Source organism: Brienomyrus brachyistius, unplaced genomic scaffold (genome assembly GCF_023856365.1).
Source record: "Brienomyrus brachyistius isolate T26 unplaced genomic scaffold, BBRACH_0.4 scaffold201, whole genome shotgun sequence".
NCBI lineage: Eukaryota > Metazoa > Chordata > Actinopteri > Osteoglossiformes > Mormyridae > Brienomyrus > Brienomyrus brachyistius.
The window spans coordinates 172,240-194,168 of NW_026042476.1; the positions used below are offsets into that span (position 1 = coordinate 172,240).

Sequence of the window (21,929 nt, forward strand, 5' to 3'; positions counted from 1 at the left end):
CGCTTTCCTCAAGCCAGGCATTTACAGGTGAAAAACCTTAAACCACAAAACACCAACTTTCACCAATCTATCTTATGAGCAAACACAAAATTTTACTTTAAATGCATATATATATATATATATATATATACATACACACAAAATATACAATGAATGACCAATCTCAGCTTCAAATTTCCACACAATTATACATAACTTGTTCTGAATAAAATTCCTCCAAACATCAAAGTTTAAGATCAAACCACTGGGGAAACACATAAATGAGTTACTCAACGCAATAAATTGCAATGAAAAGCTAACCAATTAGACAATCGAACAATAGGTTTAACACTTCTGCCCATATGAATTATTAAAAGGAAAGTTCACCCTTAATACTTTTTTTTTTTCTTTTTAGCAATTTAATATTTAACTTTTAGATAAACTAAAAATAGAACCCCCCCTTTTAAACCGCATTAATGCAAACATCTGAATCAATAAAACAGCATTCCACATATTGTCATTAAGACACTTACAGCACACCATTTATTCCTAATACAGTCAAATACCACAACTCATATAATGTTACAAGCCAGCACCAGCGCCTCAATGCCTCATTAGCGCACCCCATTAAGAAATAAACCCCACTCGCAACAGGTAGTGCTTGCTACAAATAACATTTGCAACAAAGTCCAACACGCATGGTTCATGGTCTTACCGGCTGTCCGTTCAGAGTCTACTTTTCAGTACACAATCGCAGCACAGTTCCAGAAGCACTTGGTGTAGATTTGACCCTTTGCTTGTCGCGCTACCAATGCGTTTTGCCGACTTTATCCAAAATAAAGAGCAGGTGCGTCCGTTAATGCCTTCCCCTCGGGTGCACACAGGTGAGTAAACTTTGGTTCCGCATGACCACTTGCGTGAACGACGTAACCACTTGCTGGAATGACGTTCATCGCAACAATGATATAAATATTTTCCCCCCTGACATATAATCAGTGTAAGCACACAAACACATTGGCCGGTTATCCTATTCATTCAGTTCCACGGACAGTGACCTGTGTTACTGTGCTGTGACATCTGGTTCCTTCATTGGCTCTGTATATTTCTATAAATGACTAAATGGCTCTGTTGTAGAAATTTCCAGCCAGAGACTTGGTTCCTATATAACGAGAAGATTTTATTTTTACTCGGACTGAGAAGCTACAGAAAATCATCTCTGCATGTGATCTCCCCTTTACTGCTCAAGCAGAGCACACGCACATCAGCAAGTGTCAAGGCAGCAAGTGCATACAAACAACTTCTCAGGGCCTTCAGGAAGAGTCAGACTGCGGTGTCATTCAGAGATACCATTGTCTAAGACTTGCACTAAAACATTCTATGCACTTGGGCATATTTAAACAAAGTAGTATGGTACCTATGTCAGAATCCATCCCTGCCTTGTCCTGTTCACATGTCACTGGCCATCCTATTCTCTCCTCTGTCTTGTACCCCTTAGCCCATAGTGTGTTTGCCTGCTCATCGGGCCACCATGTGGCTTAACGGGCCAAGTGGTTGGCCACCGTGCCTGACTCCCCTTTTGATTGTGGGTTTTGAGGATATCAGTGGGTCTGTGTTTTCATGATTGTCCCCCAGGCCACCATGCAGCTCAGCCCTTGATTCCAACTACAGTAGCAATCAGGTGGTTCTCGGTCTACTAGGACTGTATAACAGGATTCTTCACCCATTCTATCTTTACTCCTTCAGCCGCATACATGAGTCAGACCTATAGGTTATTCAAATTCCGTCCTGCCAAATTTACTGGACAGGAAGTGGACACTGCAAATGAATGTGTGAATACGCCAATACCTACATCTTTACAAGTTACATTAAGGGGTTTGGTACAGTAAATGGCTGTGAGGTGGGATTTCTTCTTGATGTCTGTTTGTAGCCCGTCCACCAGCAGCTGCTGCTGTATTTATCACACCAAGCAGGGAAAGTATATTGCTAAATTTTCCTTAGTTCAATTACGCTTGATTAAGCTAATTAAGCCGGCTATGTTATTTACATTCAGAAGGATGCCGCCATATTGGGTTATACACAGATGCCACGATAGCTCACACTCACATTCCCTCTTCATTATTTTTCTAAACACACTCTATCCTGCCTTGTCACCTGCAACAAGATCTCACTCCCTGTAGCAATAAAAGTCTTTCTTATGATTGAGCAGATTTCTGCTTCTCTCCTAACCATGGGCATCCAAAGTAAGATGAAGCAAAATGTTAGGAAATTTGATAACACATGGTTACTCTTTTGGTAACAGTGACTTTGGTTTTATTTTGATAGATGTAAACTACATAATATGGTCTTAACCTTGTTTTCTGTCCTAAAAGCAAACTTTTATGTTACAGGAGAAAAGTGCACAGCTGCTTGGATCAACCCCAGCTAATCAGCGCATATGGGAATCTTTTCAAAATACCATGTGAGTCTTATGCAATTTACCCAATTAATATAAGCTCTTTAGATGACGCTTAAATAATCAATTCCCATCAACTTAGTGTCAAAACACAAACTCAGTGGCAAAAAAGTGAAGGGCAACAGACTAAGTTGTGAAAATGAAATCTGCATGTGATGAAAGGGCATGTGACTGTATCGCGATGATTATAATCATCAGATCAAACGGACCACGGAGTTGGCGGTATGGTCACACTGCTGGTCCCATGTCAGTAGGGTATAGCACACCCCTGGGCCCGGATACTACTAGGATGTCACTGGTGTACCACTGTGCCGTCAGAGTGTGGTGTGTCACTCCACAGCATTGGCAGGATTGCTCCTCTCCCTGCAGCGCCACCATACGCACATGACGGTCATCTGTGGTACTGCAGAACTGAGATGTATCGCTGAACATGGTAGGACGCCAGTCGTCATCAGTCCATCAGTCCATGCCTCCCAGTGACTACACCACTCCAAACGCAACCGTTTCTGTGCTATTGTGAACGGCAGCCTATGCATGGGACGGTGAACCCGTAGTCCAGCTGATGCCAGTCATCGCGACACGATGATATAGGGTGTTGTAGAGAGTCCAGTAGCTGTGTCCATATATCAGGCGCAGGTGTCATGGGGATCTGTGATGCTTGGAGCACAATCCGACGATCCTTCCTTGGCGTGGTCTGTCTTGGATGACCAGAAACTTCACGACGTGTGTGGATGCCTCACGTGCCCATTGGTTTCAATATCAGGCCACTGTGATATCCGCATGGCCCACATGCAATTGCAGCACATGACCACCTGGCTTCATGTAAACCCGCAATGCAACCCTATCAAACTCCGTCAAGTGCCGTTAACACTGTCTAATGTGACTACGAGGCATCCTGTGTCTGGTGATTAAACATGCCAACTCCTTGCAATTTGAATCATTTACATATCCATCACTGGTCTGCACATGTACCAGATTACATCTTTAATCGGATAGTTACTTCTGGGTTCTCAACTTTTTTTTTCATAATACCCCTTAAGTGTATATGCCCTTCACTGATGAGAAATTCATCAACATCTAAGTCCTACATTCATGTACAATGCATATTAAATGAATATTTTGTCACTATTAGTTTTGATGTATCATTCTTTGAATGCACTCAATTGAATCATGGACAGTGGTTCCACATGGAAAAAAATGAATATTCCGAAAAGGAAAAATCCTTCTTCGGTTGATACATTCACTTTGTGTTCTGAGAATTTTTCCCTTGAGTGCCTTGTACAGTATGTCTAGTGTGTTTTTGGTGTGAATGTGGCCATAATCATACAAGGAAAAAACCACTGACTTGTAGTGAACATGTAAAACCGCAACATGCAGTGTCATACGTAACTGAAATAAGAAATGCTGGATTGCCTGAGTTGCATGCGTGCATGTTTTTTAATATGGGCAACATGGTTCCCTGAGATGCCTCAGTGTTGCTCACCGCCATCTCTAACACACAACCTCACAAACCATCTTAAAACTACTGAAAGAAATAATTGGCTACACTGCAGCTCCACTGTTTTGTTTGGCACCCCTGCATGTCCTGCATTGTGTGGGGAAAAAAGCTGAAGGCTGAGGAATGTTACATAACACAGCTAGAATGTAAAAACTCTCTCTGGTGTAATTCACTGCGTAAAACCAATGGTCCTAAGTGTGGTGTCTTCTTCATAACACTCCCTGATGTTTGTGTCCGTGACCATGAGATAGGGTGGCTGCTTTTCTTCCTTGCTTTCCTTGTATTCCTACGTTTCCTCCCCAGCCTTGGTTGGTAGGTCAGGCAGCATCACCTTGTTTTAATAGACCCAGGTGCAATTTATCTTGAAATTAGACTCAAGTGCAGAAAATGTTCTATCAGAAGTCTTTGACAATCTCTGAATTACACAGAAATCTGACTTCTTCTGAAGCTGTGAAATTGTTCATCTGTATTTGCTGCATTGGTACTTGTTGATGTGCGTGTGCCCTGCTTAAGGAGTAAAGGGGAGATGACATGCAGAGCTAGTTTTCTGTAGTTTATTTTCTTTGTCTGAATAATAATATTCTCTTCATATAGGAACCCAGTCTCTGGCTGGAAATTTCTACAATAGAGCCATTTAGTTATTTCTAGAAAAATATTTAGAGCCAATGACCTGATGTCATAGTAACACAGGTCACTGTCCGTGGTGCTGAATTCTCTACTTGATGGGCTGGTGCTGAATGAATAGGCCAGGTGTCTGTGTGCTTCCACTGACTGGCACCCAGACATATAATGACTTTTAACAATGAAGGGGGAAAAGTCCAGACAGGAAATTAGTCAACAGTAATTAGTAATCAAATATAGTTCTCATTTATCATTATGTAAATTTCAAAAACCTTTTCTGACTATTAATCTGCACGTTGCAATAATTTAATATTAACTAACTTGCTGTAACGTAAAGTGAAAAACAAGTTTTAAAACTAGCTGTGAAATTTTTGATGCTGTTGACCTGAATGTTGTTGCCAGAGCCTTAGGATACGTCTCTACACATAAGTGAGGGGATGGATGCACTATTCTATGGAGGCTTCTGAAGAGAATTATTATCCCAAATTTAAATTGAGAGAGATGATTAATTCCTTTTTAATGCAGTCTGCCTTAAGAGCCCCTGTTCTGCCGTTGATCTTTTGCATGGATGCTATCATGTATTAGTTTACTCTATGAAATTTAGTTTGAATTTTGATCACATGTCAAACTAAAGCATTTTGGACTGGTTTCCTGAGTTCTTTTTAACGCTGTTAAGTTACATTTTTATTTCAGCATAATTACAAGTTCCCGCAGGGAAGAAATAAGTCAGTTACTTAATAAATGACTATAAAGTAGTTGCTGCAGTATATATTCCATAAATTTACTGAACTGGAGTTTTATGCATCCTTACAAAGTAATAACTGTATGTGTTCTTTAAGTATGAAAGAGTTTAGGACATTGTCACCTGCAGTGGACAGCCACGTGTCCCCATAATTATAACTTTAGATTATATTTCTGCATGACTGAGTATTCACTGAGTACCTGGTAGTGTTGGATGATATTTACGTCTCATATTTACCATTTATGTCAGTCTTCAAAGTGTGTGGATTATTAAGGTTGGTCTTGGTTGTTTTCTTCCCTGGAGAAACAGAAGTTTAATGCCATGATGCCACAGCAGCTCGCCGTTCCTGTCAGTACGGTGGAGGTAAGAGTTTGAAACATTCATCAGCCTGTCAGCTACGCATCTCGCCTGGACATGGGACTCAGCTTTTATTCTTCCATAATACCGCTTAAGTACCTCACTCTACTCAATCTCAGTACTGTTTAAGGGTAAATAACTTTTGTCACTGACTGCCAGAGATTATGGCAATTAAATGGAAAATATGAAGCAGACATATGAAATACAGTGGGCTGTTTGCAGTAAGTTGGGCTTAGGGTTAGTAATGGGGCTTTTTCCACTGACTTCTGCTTCTGTGCCCTTTCTTCACACTGCTGTTCAACTGTCCTCTTTATAGGAGGGAGGAGCAGCGCAAATGCAGCCGACAGATATAAAGCCATGTGCTGGCAGCAGACGCTTCGCACCCCTTAATAGCATATCTGTTGCTGGTAAGACTGTCTGTGCTGCCGGTCATCTCAGTAACCAGGTGAAACTCCCCAGGCAAGATCAGGACAATGTTGTGTTGAGTTTCAGTGAGTTTCCTGTGTGTAAAGCCAGTTTTGGGGTCAATGTGGAGCCTGGTCCAGTCATGAGCTGGGGAGACGTGACCAAGGCTGCACTGTTACTCTTGTGTGTCTTTTCATTCAAAACTCTTTTTTTTTTTATTTCCCCATAGTGTCCATCATCTTGAGCAGCACCGGCTGTCATTTAGCACAAAAGATGCCTGTTCAGTTTTCCATCTGAACAAGGGCCCTCTGGACCCAGGTGTGCACTACATGAGCACTTTGTTCCTGACTCCTTATCAGCGTTTACATTTACACTCTCAGCCAGTCTTTAATCTGCAAAGTTACGCTTGGTGAGATTTATACAGACACGAGTAAAGAGGATTTTTTCACTTTTCCCAAATTCCCTCTAAGTCTGTATTTTCACCTCTTGAATGCTGGGATTTGTAGGCCCAGCTCTTCACCATGTATAACAACATCACCCTCAACGCTAGAGAAACCAAGGAGCTGATCCTGGACTTTCGCAAACGGATGACTCCCCAAAGTCCTATCTACATCGCAGAGGATGCTGTAGAGGCTTCAACAGCTTCCAGTTCCTCGGGCACACAGCTTCTGGCGGTCAAAGGCATCGTCTTCAGGTGCTGCCTCAGAAAAGCAAGCAGCACCTTGAGAGACTCTAGCCACCCAGCACTGTCACTTTTCACCTTCCATCCATCCATCTGCACAAGCATTTCCAGATTTAGAGACAAGTTTCCTCCCCATTGCTGTTAACCAGCCAGTGACGCTGACATTTCCTCACACTGCCACTGTTACCTCATTCTGTACTGTTACTGTGTCTGTCTATGCTGGTGCCATTACTTTAATTTTATTTATATAGTATTATCACTGGTTATACTGTTGAGGTGCAACTACAGACAATTTTTCTTTGAATTAATCTAGCGACTATTTTCCCAAGCTGTTGATTCATCAAAACTATTATTTTTCCTCCAGAAAATCAGATTGACCGTTTAAGTTAATATTATTTTAAGAACAACACAAACTACGTCATTGCGGGGTTTTAGATAATGGACACTATACAGATATTTTTTTCGCCCACCATTCAATAAGCAGAAGAGAGAGATGGAATACCGCTTTTGTCAAATTGACAGGTCGGGTCAAAGGTCACGTTCAAAAGTTCAGTGGGCGGAGCTTATGTTGTAGTGGGTTGAGCTTGGTTGTGTAACTGACGCAATAGCATATGGATTTAATTATTTATTTAAATATTTTTTTTTGTCTTCTTCCCCGGGGGGTTGGTTGTGTAACTGCTGCAATGGTATTTGTATTTAATTATTTATTTATTATTTTAAATGATTGTGGCTTAGGGGGCCTGGGTTGGTTGTGTTAGTGCTGCAATGGTATTTGGATTTAATTATTTATTATTTTAAATGCTTATTTTAAATGTTTATTATTATAAAATGATATTGAGGAGAGTGCTTATGAGTGTGTATTATTTTAAAAATGATATTGATGAGAGTGCTTATGAGCGTGTGTTATTTGAATAAGTTATTATTATTATTATTTTGTGGTGCGCGGGCGGGAGTGAGCGTGGCTGGGTTACCTGATGGAGCGCGAGCGTACGGTGTGCGGTAGCGTGGTAAGGTCCCCGGGCTTCGGAGAATCAGCAAAGGACTTATTCACATACTGGTGCGGTAGCGCGGAAAGGTCCGCACGGCTTTGGATAATCCTCGGAGAGAGCGATGCGGGAGAGCTGAGAGGCGTGCTGCTGCGCGAGTCTGAGAGAAACTGTGAGAGACTGTGGGATAAAATGGTAAAGTTGGAGCAAAGAATGAGAGGAGGAGGTGCAGGGTCTATCGTCCAATAAAAACGCTCGGCGCTAGTTTTGACCGTGTGTTTTTTCCTCACGCAAGCGTTTGTATCACATCGGCGTATGGCGCCAATTTGTAAAGGTCATAAGTCGAGACATACATCGAGTCTGTCAATTTGTCCGCCAGTAAATTCTGCAGGGCCGTGCCACCTGGCCATCGAGGCGCCCCCCTACCCGGCCACGCGGGCCATACATCGAGTCTGACACTTTTCCCCTCCAGTAAATTCTGTTTAAAGTTTTGTTTTCACATACGTCCCAAATTACAGATAATTTTCTTACACAGGCACGAGTAGCATCATCAAGGCCGTACCACCTGGTCATACATCAAGTCTGACAATTTCCCCGCCAGTAAATTCTGTTTATAGTTTTGTTTGTCATACATGACCGTGCAGATATGGGGTGACAGAGACAATTAAATTGTATTACGTCGAGCGGGGGGCCTTTTCCTCCTCCTAGAGGCACAACGCCTTACCAAAGTTTGTACCAGCCAAAGAACCACAAGTTTCATCGAGACCTTACCCGGTAAGTATATTATTTCTTTTATTCCTGTTATAAAAATGCTATTCAATTAAAAAATAACATTCTAATAATAGGTATTCTCTCTTTTTTTTTCTATGTACGAGAGAGAGAGACTACGCCGACCGGTCAAGAGAAAATCTGCGAGAGAATCAACAGGTATGGACGGAGCAACACCCCCAGCGGCTATACCCGAAGCCTTATTAAATGAAATAGCCATTATCAACAATGCTAATAATGAAAATGATGCGGATTACTCTGCTCAACACGACTCGCCACCAGCGGCGTCTGCTGAAACACTGGCCCAGGACCCCTGTTTTCTCCCATCCTTAGAGACATTAACAAGCATGTTAAATGAAAGGGGTTCTGAAGCAGAAGCGGGGCTACCCCCCACCGACGAGGTCGCATACGGAGCAACACCCCCAGCGGCTATACCCGAAGCCTTATTAAATGAAATAGCCATTATCAACAATGCTAATAATGAAAATGATGCGGATTACTCTGCTCAACACGACTCGCCACCAGCGGCGTCTGCTGAAACACTGGCCCAGGACCCCTGTTTTCTCCCATCCTTAGAGACATTAACAAGCATGTTAAATGAAAGGGGTTCTGAAGCAGAAGCGGGGCTACCCCCCACCGACGAGGTCGCATGGTCCCCCGCGGATTCTGAATTGTGGGAGGCCTTGTCAGACGTGGAATTTCTTCTCGATGCTGAGGAGATTGAAAATGAATTTGGGCTGGGACAATTTGAAAATGTTCAACAGGAAGGTGGCGGTGCCGTCGGTGACGTGGATCCCCAGCCTGACGGGGTCCTTCATCGCCGCAGATTCAATAACGTACAGATTAGGCGGATTCTAAATATCCCGCGACCTAGAAACGAAGGCAATTTCCGCGAGTACTATGAAAATGTAATCGAGGGGTTTCAAAATATTGTGAATGAGGCGATTCCTTACGCCGTATGGGGAGCCTATATACAGGTCACCCTGCGCGCTGACTTTTTAAACGACGAGCTGTCGCAAATTGTACGGTATGGGGTGGGGGAGCTGACAGACTTGCAGCAGCTGCTGGATCGCCTGGTACAGTCTAATCAAGAGATTTTAAACGATTCCAACCTAGAAGTAATCGTAGACGTAATAAATATCCCACGCGGCGGTGCGAACAAACGTAAACTACAGACCATGTTAGCTTCAGAAATAATTTCTAAAAAAGCCAGACACATGTTTATCATTAATAACAACACCAACGCGTGTTTCGCCATAAACTTGGCGCACCTGCTGGACGAAAACTTTACTGTTGCCGAGGCTGAAAAGCTCGGCCTGGAGTTACAGGAGAAAGCGGGATTCACCCCCGATCACGCAGTCGCTTTGAATGACATTATCAATTTCGAGAAAATCATTGATTGCAAAGCAGTGGTGTATTATCAACAACCTTATTCAAACAATCTCCAAATTTACCAGACACCCACGCCTAGCGACGGTAGACGGGCGGTGTATTTCTTTTTACACAATCAGCATTTTTACGGCATTAAAAGCGTAAAGGGCTTCTTAGGCGTGGGGTACGTTTGCCCGAGCTGTTTCAAAGGGTACGATTCGCCTCACTCTCATCAATGCGAAAAATTTTGTAGCGTCTGTCAGACTAATTGCAGAGAAGGTGAAAGCACACCGGCGATACTATGTGAGCGTTGTAATTTCAGATGTTTAAATGACACCTGCTTTGAGCGCCACCGTACGCCTAGAGTCTGCCCAGTTAGGGGGGAGCTCGCTACCCCCTGTGACAAGTTCAGAAAATGCAAAGCCTGCGGGCTCAGATACTACCAAAGTCCCGAGAACCCAAAACCGCACTCGTGTAAAGCAGTAAAATGTAATATCTGCGACGCTAAACTCCACACGGCCGTGTCAGACATATCCACCCCACATCTCTGCTATCTAAATCCTCCCGAGAAGCCTAACATAGGGGAACGGGCCGAAAGGGGTGAGGGGCGTAAAAAGCCCCCCGAATATGTGTTTTTTGACTTTGAAACATCTCAGAGGTCGGGTACCCATATCCCGGTTTACGTGTGCGCCATCTCCGATCAGAACGAGACAATGACCGCCGAGGGGCCCAACTGCGCGCTACAGTTTCTCAGACATTTCAGGGCGCCCTGTTATAGAGGCGTCTGTTTCATTAGTCACTACGGTAAGGCATTCGATAATTACATCATACTGAACGCGATGGTGAAGGAAGGCGTGGAACCGCGTGTGGTATCGCAGGGGAATAAAATCATCCTCATCCTGGACAGCGTGTTTGAGCAAAGGTACATCGACAGTCACTCCTTTCTAAGCATGCCGTTGAGAAAAATCCCCGATGCGATGGGATGCTCGACTCAGATGCGAAAAGGCTATTTTCCGCATCATTTCACAGACGTGGAAAACTTTAATTACTTGGGGCCCTACCCCCCTCCCGATCAATTTGGGCCCGATCAAATGTCCGGCAAAGAACGCGACAAGTTTTATCAATGGTACGACAGTGTAAAGCACCAGACCTTTAATTTTCACAAAGAGATGATCGCTTACTGTAAGAACGATGTGGAGATTCTGAGAGAGGGCTGCTTGCGCTTCCTCCGGGAGTTTAAAACGCTCACGGGTTGCGATCCCTTCTCCGCGGCCACCATCGCTTCGGCCGCGTTGCTAGTTTACAGGACAAATTTCCTGCCCAGAGATACGATCGCGATCCCGGATGTATGGGATTACAGGAGGCAATACAAAAGTTATTCGAGCGTGTCCATCCAGTGGCTGGAATTCATCGGGCGCGCGCGCGGCATCGAAATTCGACACGCGCTGCGCGGGGGTGAAGTGAGTGTGGGGCGCTTTCACCTAGACGGATACGCCGAGATTGAGGGGGAGAAATGGGCTTTCGAGTTTCTAGGCTGTCAGTTTCACGGCTGTCCTACCTGCAACAACGAACACGATATCTGCCCCCTGACCCGCGAGAGCTTCGGTGCCCTGTACGTTAAAACAAGGGAAAAACTCGAGTCGTTGCGGCAAGAGTTTAATATGAACGTGGAATCCATCTGGGAACACGAATGGGCTCACGCTAAAACTCACGACCCACAGGTACAGCGTTTCCTGTCAGACTTTGAGCCCCCTGAGCCCCTAAGGCCGCGAGAAGCGCTGTTTGGGGGTCGGACGTCGGCGATTCGCCTGCGTTACGACGTCACGGGGCAAGAGCGCGTCCGCTACGTTGATTTCACGTCGCTGTACCCGTACACTCTGGCTAAATGTGAATTCCCCGTGGGGCACCCGGAAATCATTCATTCGAATTTTAAGCCTCTGAATGAATACTTTGGCCTGATCAAAGCCACGGTCAACACCCCGCGCGAGCTGTTTTTCCCCGTCCTACCCAGCAGACTGCCAAATGGGAAACTAGTGTTTACCCTCTGCAGGACATGCGCGATCGAGAACAGACAGGAGGGGACCTGCGGGCATTCCGACGCAGAGCGGGAGCTAACAGGTGTCTGGGTCTCAGCGGAGGTAAATCTGGCTTTAGAGAGGGGCTATTCGGTCGTGAAGGTGCACGAAGTGTGGCATTTTCCCCAGACCAGCGGCGACCTGTTTAGAGATTACATTAAAACCTTTCTCAAAGTGAAGCAGCAGGCTTCGGGCTACCCCGACGACGCGACCGATGACGTGGGTCGCAGGGAGTACATAAAAAACTATCTCGAGCGTGAGGGGATCGAATTGGAGCCCGATCAGATAGTGTCTAATGAAGGGAAGCGGCAAGTGTCCAAACTTCTGCTTAACTCTCTGTGGGGTAAACTGGCGCAGAGGAGCAACATGCTCCAGACATGTATAGTGTCTGACCCGGGGGAATTTTTTAATTTTTTCTGCTCGGACCTGTACGAGATTTCCAGCTTCGCGTTTGTCAACGACGAGGTCGCCCTCATCCGCTGGCGTTTCAAGTCTTCCTACAAAGTGCCGCCGGGAAAGACTAACATATTCATAGCGTGTCAAACTACCGCGTGGGGTCGGTTGACGCTTTACAAAGAACTGGAAAGATTGGGGCGGAGGGTGCTGTATCACGACACCGACAGCATCGTGTACATAAGCAGGCCTGGTGAATATGACCCGACCTTAGGCAATTACCTGGGCGAGCTGACGTCCGAATTAGCCCCCGACGAATACATTGCTTCGTGGGGTGCGCTGGGACCAAAAAGTTACTGTTACCGACTCAACAACGGGAAAACACAAATGAAATGTAAGGGTATAACTCTAAATTACGAAACCTGTCAAAAGGTAAACTTTGACAGTATGATCGGATTGATTGAAAACTACATCGGAGGTTGTAGGAATAACCCCGCTATAATGACGCAGTACAACAAAATCGAACGCGACATGAAAAGCTTTCGCCTGTTTAATAGGCCTCTAGATAAAAAGGTCAGGGTCGTCTACGACAAACGCAGATTGCTGGCTAGCGGGGAAACTCTGCCTTTCGGTTACTGAAATGTAAAACTAGCAGCATCGCAAAAGGGCTTTTAAAGTTTTTTCTAAAAATCAAAGATGTTCATTTGTTTTAAAATGAAAAGTTTTTTTCAAAGATGTTTTTTAAAATCAAAGTAAGATGTACAAATGTTTTAAACTGAGAAATGTTCCTAGTAAGATGTTTTTAAAAATGAAAAGTTTTTTACAAAGATGTTTTCTAAAAATCAAAGATGTTTTTAAAATGATCATAGTATGATGTTTTTAAAATGTTCATAGTAAGATGTTTTTAAAAATGAAAGATGTTTTAAGATGTTTTTAAAATGTTCCTAGTAAGATGTTTTTTATTTTCAAACTTGTGTACTGAAATGTTTTGTACATTTATCACAAGAGTTTTTATTAAAAACTTACCCATGCACTCTGTGTCTGTGAAAGCTGACACCCCTCCAGCAGTGGTTTGCACGTGTGTGTGTGTGTGTGTGTGTGTGTGTGTGTGTGTGTGTGTGTGTGTGTGTGTGTGTGTGTGTGTGTGTGTGTGTCGTCGGAAAGATTTAAAAGATTAGGGCAGTATTTACCGTTTCGTCAGTGTGTTTTTTTTTTTTTTGCAAAATGATGGGTAGCGGCGTGAGAGAGGTCGACTTTGATCACCGTTTAGAACTCCCGTTTACGGCTATAATCGCAGGGGCAAGTTCTTCGGGGAAAACCTATTTCACTAAAGAAATGCTTTTAAATCAGAGTCACTGTTTCATAGGGGGCCCCGTTAAAAAAATTGTGTGGTGTTTCGCTTCCCATCAGCCGCTTTATGATGAACTACGCGATCGGATCAGCGAAATTGAATTTATACAAGGGCTTCCCAAAAGCTGGGAGGACGAGGAGCGCTTCCCCTCAGGCTCCTTGATAATCATCGATGATTTGATGGACAGCGCGTCCGAAAACAAACTCGTGGCAGAAGCTTTCACGAGGTTCAGACATCACCGTCAAATCTCGGTCATCTACCTGGTGCAGAACGTATTTCACCAGGGCAAGTACAGCAGGACTATAGCCCTAAATACGACTTATTATTGTCTGTTTAAGAATGTGCGAGACAGAATGCAAATCAAAGTTTTAGCTCAGCAAATGTTTCCTTGGCAGAAAAAGTTTTTTCTAGATGCCTACCATGAGGCCACAGGGCCCGCGCACGGCTATTTATTGGTCGATTTGAGAGCCACGTGCCCAGAAGAGTTCCGACTCAGGACCGGATTATTACCGGGGTCGTTACCCATCGTCTTTCTACCGGCGAGCCATTGATTTATCACTACTAAGCTATGTCCGAACATCTCAGGAAACACCTGCCGACCCTTAAAGTTTTACAGAGGACGAGGGGGGTGAAACGTAAAAAGATTCTTACGGCTGACCCATCTAACGACATAATTTTGGCTCTCTCCGAAATCTGTCTCAATCTCATAAGAGGTCGCATACCTTTAACCGTAGCTCAATTTACCAAACTCAAGAAACAGAAAAGATTGATTAAACTTTTCGCATGTAAGAAAAACAGCGTCGCTAGGAAACGCGTGGCAATTCTTCAAAAAGGAGGATTCTTATTACCGCTCTTATCAGTGGCTCTGCCATTCGTTACAAGCCTGTTTGCCGGTAAGACGGCTAACTAGCCTTTTCCAGCAACATGAGCCAAGTCAAGAAAATGTTTATGCTCAGCCCCCAGCAACTGCGTACGCTGACCCAGAGGGCGACCCCGCATACCATCGGGGAATCGGCCCTGGGTGAACTCGAACACCAGATGCAGGGTTTAATAAATCAGCCGGCTATGCATCTGGATGAAAAAGTGAAGAGATACAACCAATTGCTACAGAGGTATCTGAATCTAGCCCGAAAAGAGGAAAATCAGGGGCGAGAAATTGTCCTTACAGAGCGGAAAGAAAAAACGGACGAGGAGGAGGAGGAGGGGAGACAGCCTGACGGCGGCGGCGCGACTGGGGACAAATCTGTACAGGAAGTTATCCAGCAAGTGGCGCCTAGGGCTAGAAAGAACGTGGGGTACATCTTGCATAAACTGCTCGATTCCGACGGGGCTGTACGTTGGACCCAGTCGGGTGAACTCATCATCAGAGATAGACCCATTAAAGGTTCCCATATTTTAGATTTGATGAAAACTTTATCGCAGCCTAAATCCCACGCCGGCGGATATCCTAAAGGCTGGGAACCCTTTTTAAACGTGATATCAGAATTAAACATCCCCCTCACGAGCGTGGGTAACATCCAAGCCAGGAAAGCCCTAAGTCATCTTAAAGATTACGGCGGAAGGGATCCCCCGCCTCCCTCCTCCCCTCCTGTGAAACAGAACCTCGGGAGACGTAGAAAACGTATTGTTGACGACTCACCACCACCGCTTGAGGGAACCCCTCACACACCGCGCGATTCATCCCCAGAATATCGTTTATGGCCTTTAAAGGGTACTCCTTATGCTCCGTGGATAGATTACAACGATTAAGTGTTTTATATACGTGTGTGAAAAAGAATTAAAACGCGTCGGTTAATAAAATGTAAAATTTATTGAATAAAGGGTGTCACGTTTTTATTTTTTCCCCAACATGAATCTAACAAGCATAACAATCTTTAAATAGTTTTAACGAACATACATTTTGCGGCTTTGAAAGTTTATCGGCATTAACACGGCTAATACACTTGTGATATTTCTTGATAAACTCGGATACTAGAGCGTCGTTTTTCCTCAAGTCGTCAGAGTACAACATCATAGTCTCTTGAAATGAAAGTCCCATGAAGCGCCGGTAGAGGAAAAAGGCGACGTGGGCCCCGCACGTGGAAGAAAAGTCATGTTGAACTTGACGCGTATTATACCTTATTTCGGTAGCGTGCCTCCCCAAGAAGCTCATAAAACTCTTTGGGTAGTAAGGGGAATCGGGGGGATAACCGTAAGAATCAAAGAAGGAGGCTTTGCCCTCTTGGGGCTCCAAAATTATCCCGATCCAGTGTTCACCCTCTCTATTCTGGTCATGCGTGTTTGCGACCAGAAAAGCGGGCCTGGTCTCTATGCGGGTGGGTAATAAATCGCTAGGCCACACGCCTCCAAAAGCATCCCCCAGCAGGGGCCGTAAAACGCATTCCAGCTGGTGAGTGTTCATGATGATGATGATTAAAAGTCCACCAGAACCTGTCTCTTGGCGTTTATTTCAATCACGCTGTCGAAGCAGGCGTAGACGATGAGACTCATGGTTCGAGGTAGTGGGGCTCTGAACCTTAAATCCAGACGGCACGTGCCGCTGATGGCGGGTGACAGGGCACCGCCGTCCAGCTCGTCGTCTCGGGAGAGATTGAGAGCAAATAGCGAGTATCCGTTTTCAAAATCCTCGCGGTTGATGCATAAGGGCGAATCCTTTAAATGCCTGTTTGTAGCCAGGAAAAGGTTGTAAAACTCTCTGACCGACTGCCTCGCTCTAAAATCGGGCTGGAACGGTTTGCTGGGTATGTGTCGCCCGTTGACTGAGAGGCTCAGAAATTCCAGGTCACAATGCTGAAACCTGAACGGGTTTCTGTTTCGCGTGCCCACGAACGCGGCGTGGTCCACGATCCCCAAAACGATGTAGCGCGGTAAGTTGCCCAGGAAGAGGTTGTCCTGCGGGCAAACCCGCGATTGTGCGGGCAGCGTATAATTTTTAACGACTACCCTGCTTATAGGGTACAGGGCGTTTGCTTTCATGAGAGCGGCCGAGTGACCCAGTGACACCGCCGGGGAGACCTCCACTTTTTTCACAAACAGGCTGGCCCTCAGTATTTTCAGCTCGTAATCGGTGTCATTTCTACACATGAGACTAAAGTCGCTTTTAGCCTTTACAAACTTTAAGCGTATATCCACGTTGTTTAACAGCATTCGTTCGCTGAAAAAAATATCGGCGTGTATAGGACCCATCAGAGAAAACTCCTGAGAGTTTCTACAGAAGGCGGCTCGCTTCTGTAACCCCACGTTGGGGCCCTGCGCTGAGACGTCCACGCTATCCAAGTCGCCCCCGACGTCTTTGTACCAGAGCCCTGCCGAAAACTGACTCTCTAGCGTATCCGTAGAAAAATTGAGCAGGGTCTCTATGACTGACCTATAGGGGTGCGTGGCCGACGAAGAACTGATCAGGACGTCGTTCAGACTCACATCCAGCTGGGAGAATATGCCGTTTAGCGGGTACTGTATAATACCGCAGGGGTCGGCGTCAAGCAGGGGGGCTCCATCGGCCCTAACGATCTTGAGCCTTAGATATAGCAGTGTAGAGTTGAGGTCCACATAGAAATTGCCCGACCCCGGTATTAGGAAATCCAAAACATCCTGATCGGTAATGGAATTTAATGGGTTGATTTCTACATAATTGGTCTGATCTATGGATAATTGCGTCATAGGGGCCGCAAACAGGTCCAATTCAGATTTGGTACATTCAGCCGAGAGCCGGTGAGCTAGAGCCATTCTTGTTTACGCTGCGTTTTCTCTCTCTTAAAATATGTCCCCGGGGGGTTTCCTGTTTCTCTTGGCGGATGGAGACTTGGGAATCCTGACGCCTCTGCCAGATTTATTTTTCTTTTTTTTTTTATGACCTTGCAGCAGGGCTAGAGGTGCTTGGGCTCTCGTTCTACTCCCCCTCCTCCTCCTCCGAGAGAGGAATAGCAGACCCGACCCTTCCTGCTTGGGGTCACCTGTGTTTGTAAAACGGCCGCTGACTACAGAGCTGACTAGATCCGATCCTATTCCTTTGACCGCCGATTTCAAATGAGGTTTCGCTATATCGACCCCACGCTTAAGAAAGGGTAAAACGAATCTAAAAGCCCTACTGAGCATGGACCCCAACCCACGCCCGTACATCACGGGGCTCCCCGCAAAACCGGGGAGCCCATGTCCCGCCTGACTGGTGTAATACGTAATAAATCTCTGTGGATTGTGGTAAGCCATTGTTTTCTTTTTTTTTTAAACGGGGCGAAAGTGCAGTTTGACGATCGTTTTTCCGTAGGAGAAATTAATCAGAGTATTCTGATCGTTCTTTATCTCGATATGCAAATTATGTAGGCTCTGCTTGTTCACCGGTACGTACTGCAGCTTGTGGAACGGCAAAGTGACTACGTCGCCGAACGCACCGTCTATTTTAACGGTTCTGAGGAGCGGGACTACAAATTCCCCCACGTGCTGCGGTTCCACGATGTTACAGTAGACGTACATATTGTAGAATCCCGCGTGAATGTCGCCCGGGTAGGGTGAGGTCGACCCGCTACCTCCTCCTAGGTTATACCACTGACCCGGCTCAAAGCCCAGCATGTAGGCCAGAGTAGGTTTAAATTGGATCTTGTATTTATGGTTTCCCGTCATATTAACCCTTCGTGTAATCTCGCTGTATGAGAAGGAAACTTCGGTACCTAATTTTTTTAACGTAGCGTTGATTTCTGTCACAATCTGTTTCAGAGATTCATAATAGCCCACTTTAATTTTCCGAGGAAAAAGGTAAGGTAGGTCCACTAAAGGATCGGCCGCTCTCTTTGCCTCCGCCTCCGTATCCCGCAATTCAAAAGTATTATCCGGGTGTGTAACATTTCGCCACGTGTAACAATACATGATTTCAGCCAGAGCTACTTCGTAAGGCCCCCGTAGCTCTATAGGTCGCGAGAGCATCACGGTGTAATCCGAACTCTGGTTATCGGGGAAGATGGAGAGACAAGAGTTTGACGGTAGCGTGAGGTAAAAAGAGGGGCGGGCGTCCATTTTCTTTTTTTTTCTTTTTTTTTCTCTTTTTTAAAAAATTAAACCTGTATCAAGTCCGACCGCGGTATCCACGAATCGAACCTCGAGGGCCAACCCTGCCAATGTACTAAAATCCACTTTTTCCCCTTTCTGTCGGTCTTTGAGCCTATAACCTTCTCGACCTTGAACGCGCGTCTCGGAGATATTTTGACTTTCTGCAGCTCCGCTTCATAGAATGTTCCCTCGAGTATTTCACCGCTCACGTCCCTCAATTTATATACCGGTGGGGATCTGGGTACACGTTCGCATATGACAAAGTACTCGTCCGTAAATGTCTGCTCGTACTTTTTGTCAAATATCTGACTGTGCTTGGAGACTCTCACAGTGTCCCCTATGTTAAACTTAAAACGTGGCCGTGTGCTTTTTTTCTTCAGGGGACCGTATAGATTATCAAATACTAGATGAGCATTATCGGGCCTGACCTCGGCAGGTTTCATTTTAATAGCGCTGTGAAATGACTGGTTGTACCCCTTTATTAGATCGTCCAACACGTCCACATATCGCCGGGTGTTTTTAGCCGTAAAGTACCTGTACATCCTCTCTTTTAACGTTCGATTAAATCTCTCTACGATGGAAGCTTTAAGTTCACTAGCCGTAGTGAAATGGGTGATTTTATGAGTTTTTAAAAGTTTCTGAAAAGTCCCATTTAAAAACTCCTTACCGGCATCCGTCTGTAGCTTGAGGGGGACGCCCCCCTCGGTTAAAATAGAATCAAAGGCCTGGGTTACAGCCGCCCCAGTCTTGTTTCTTAACGCGCGAGCATAGGCTTTTTTAGAAAAAACATCAATCACCGTAAGGAGGTATTTTAACCCGTCGTTGTACGTGGCCAGCCCTTGCATGTCGCATAAATCGGCCTGCCACTGATACATGGCTCTCGGAACAAACACTCTGTTCCTGGGGAAATTCTTTTTAACCGGTTTATGTAAAGTATAACTGTCTTGCATAGACAGCCAGTCTCTGATGTCATCAGCAGCCACTTTTTTCCCCGTATCTTGCTGCACGGCTCTCTGCAGTCTGGAGACACCTCCGTATGACCCCGGTTGGCTGGGGTCATAGTACGAACTGCTCAAGACGCGAGCTGTAGTCTTGGCAACAGACATGCTTTTCACACACTGAGTGGGGGGAGAGCGGGGGTGCGGCGTTTTATAGCTGACTGTGGATGGGGGGGTTGTTAGGAGACTGAGTGAACATCAGTGAAATTTTTGTGTGTTTTTTCTACATTTAACCCATATTGTGTAGTTTGTTTTTTAATTATTATTATTTTACAAAAGAGTTTAGCTGGGGTGGGGATCGAACCCACGCGGACATACGTCCATTGGATCTTAAGTCCAACGCCTTAACCACTCGGCCACCCTGCTCAGCATTTTTTACCTGTTATTTACAAAGACTATTACAACGGTATTCAAGTTTTATTTTTTTTTTATTTTTGCAATTAGTGAAAGATATATATATATATATTTTAAAAAAGCTGGTATACAATTTGTGAAGGTTACATTTTCAAAATGCAGGTATACATTTAGTTACAGCCGTGACAGTTGTTGAGGTAAGAGACTGAGTGAACATCAGTGAAATTTTTGTGTGTTTTTTCTACATTTAACCCATATTGTGTAGTTTGTTTTTTAATTATTATTATTTTACAAAAGAGTTTAGCTGGGGTGGGGATCGAACCCACGCGGACATACGTCCATTGGATCTTAAGTCCAACGCCTTAACCACTCGGCCACCCTGCTCAGCATTTTTACCCATTATTTACAAAGACTATTACAATGGTATTCAAGTTTAAATTTTTTTTTATTTTTGCAATTAGTGAAAGATATATATATATATTTTAAAAAAGCTGGTATACAATTTGTGAAGGTTACATTTTCAAAATGCAGGTATACATTTAGTTACAGCCGTGACAGTTGTTGAGGTAGATTAGCGATGTCACATGCAGTAAAGTGGATATAGTGGCTTTTTCAACGATACATGTATGTAGAGTAGAAAGCATCTGATTAACATCGATAGGCTGCTTATCATGAAATTTAGAGGTGACTACATCTACTATTAAAGCGTAAAATACAAAAATGTGATTACAGTCAAATTCATTGTCAGGAATACAAGATAGACAAGCGCGTATGAGACTTTCGGGGGAATGTCTTTCTCCCTCTGACATCAGTTGAGTAAGTAAATCCATCCCCCGCTGATAATTTTCTCCGACTTGAGAAATCTCAAATAACACTCTATGAAAGCAGCAACAAGCATAATCATCCCGACAATCGCTTTTATCAATAGCACGCAACAATAGTGGACTAACTTTTTCTAAAAAAACATTTAACATAAACCGCCGTAAGGGTCTGCTGATACCGTTCCCCATCACAAGATGCTTTTTGTTTTAGTCTCGGGCCTCCCAACGAGTCAGAAATTCTTCTTCCAGGATCTGCTTAAACGCTGGGTTCTGCTCAAACAGATCTTGTTCCAGTCGAGTGATTTCCACCATGCCGTTGCGGGCCTCACGCAGATCGTACAGGATAGCTTCCACTGCCCCCTCCAACCTGCCGGCGGCCGCTCGGATGCCCAGGGTCGATAGAACGTGGGTCAAGGCGGGTGTCAGCCGATCGGTCCAGAGGTCACGCAACACAGAGTCAAAGTGTATGTAAAAGTAATTTCTACCTGGGGGAAACAAACAAGGGTGTTGTCTCTGACTGGGGTGATCCACTTCACAACCGTAGCAGTTTCTCTCTTGATGCTTCCTGATGACTGAGGTTAAAAGGCCCACTATCATAGCCTTAATACAAGTCAGCATCCCACGGCAGAGAGCCGGTCTGGAGAGAAGCGTGCAGATCTCAGGCGTCGGAGGGTCCTCTCCAGGATCAGAGGCCGGTGATGATGGGGGGGTTGGAAGGAGCTCCCCGGGATCAGAGGTCAGGGTTGCTGCTGGAGCCTCATTGTCCCCGCTTTCACCGTCGCTATAATTTGCTGCTGCTCCTGCTGCTGCCATGATGTTTGTGAAAAGGGGTTGTAACAGAGTCCACTTTATATAGCGACGGCGGGTGAGGGGGTGAGGGGGGTCCTTACGGCGTAGGGTTTGTCATCTCTTGCATCTGCTTACGCCCCCGACTCTCCTTAAACATCGCTTGGTAGTAACCAGACTTTTCTTGAATCATCTGCATCCAAATCACAAACGGTATTCTCAGGCCAAAACAGTCGCATTTAGGCCACTG

The 21,929-nt window shown here is 44.9% G+C and overlaps 1 protein-coding gene and 2 non-coding genes across 3 annotated transcripts; 1 reads left to right on the plus strand and 2 right to left on the minus strand.

Annotated features, from left to right (window-relative positions):
• Nucleotides 1–7,697: 7,697 nt before the first annotated feature.
• Nucleotides 7,698–11,076, plus strand: LOC125728207 (uncharacterized; the record flags this gene model as incomplete). Its single annotated transcript, XM_049005251.1, has 2 exons — nt 7,698–8,649; nt 9,067–11,076. Coding segments are annotated over exons 1-2 (2,071 nt in total), but the record flags the coding sequence as incomplete, so codon positions are not given.
• An 8,925-nt stretch (nt 11,077–20,001) lies between these two features.
• Nucleotides 20,002–20,084, minus strand: trnal-uaa (transfer RNA leucine (anticodon UAA)). Its single transcript has one exon. It is a non-coding gene; the product is annotated as a tRNA-Leu (tRNA).
• A 289-nt stretch (nt 20,085–20,373) lies between these two features.
• trnal-uaa (transfer RNA leucine (anticodon UAA)) lies at nt 20,374–20,456 on the minus strand. The gene has a single exon. It is a non-coding gene; the product is annotated as a tRNA-Leu (tRNA).
• Nucleotides 20,457–21,929: the final 1,473 nt, after the last annotated feature.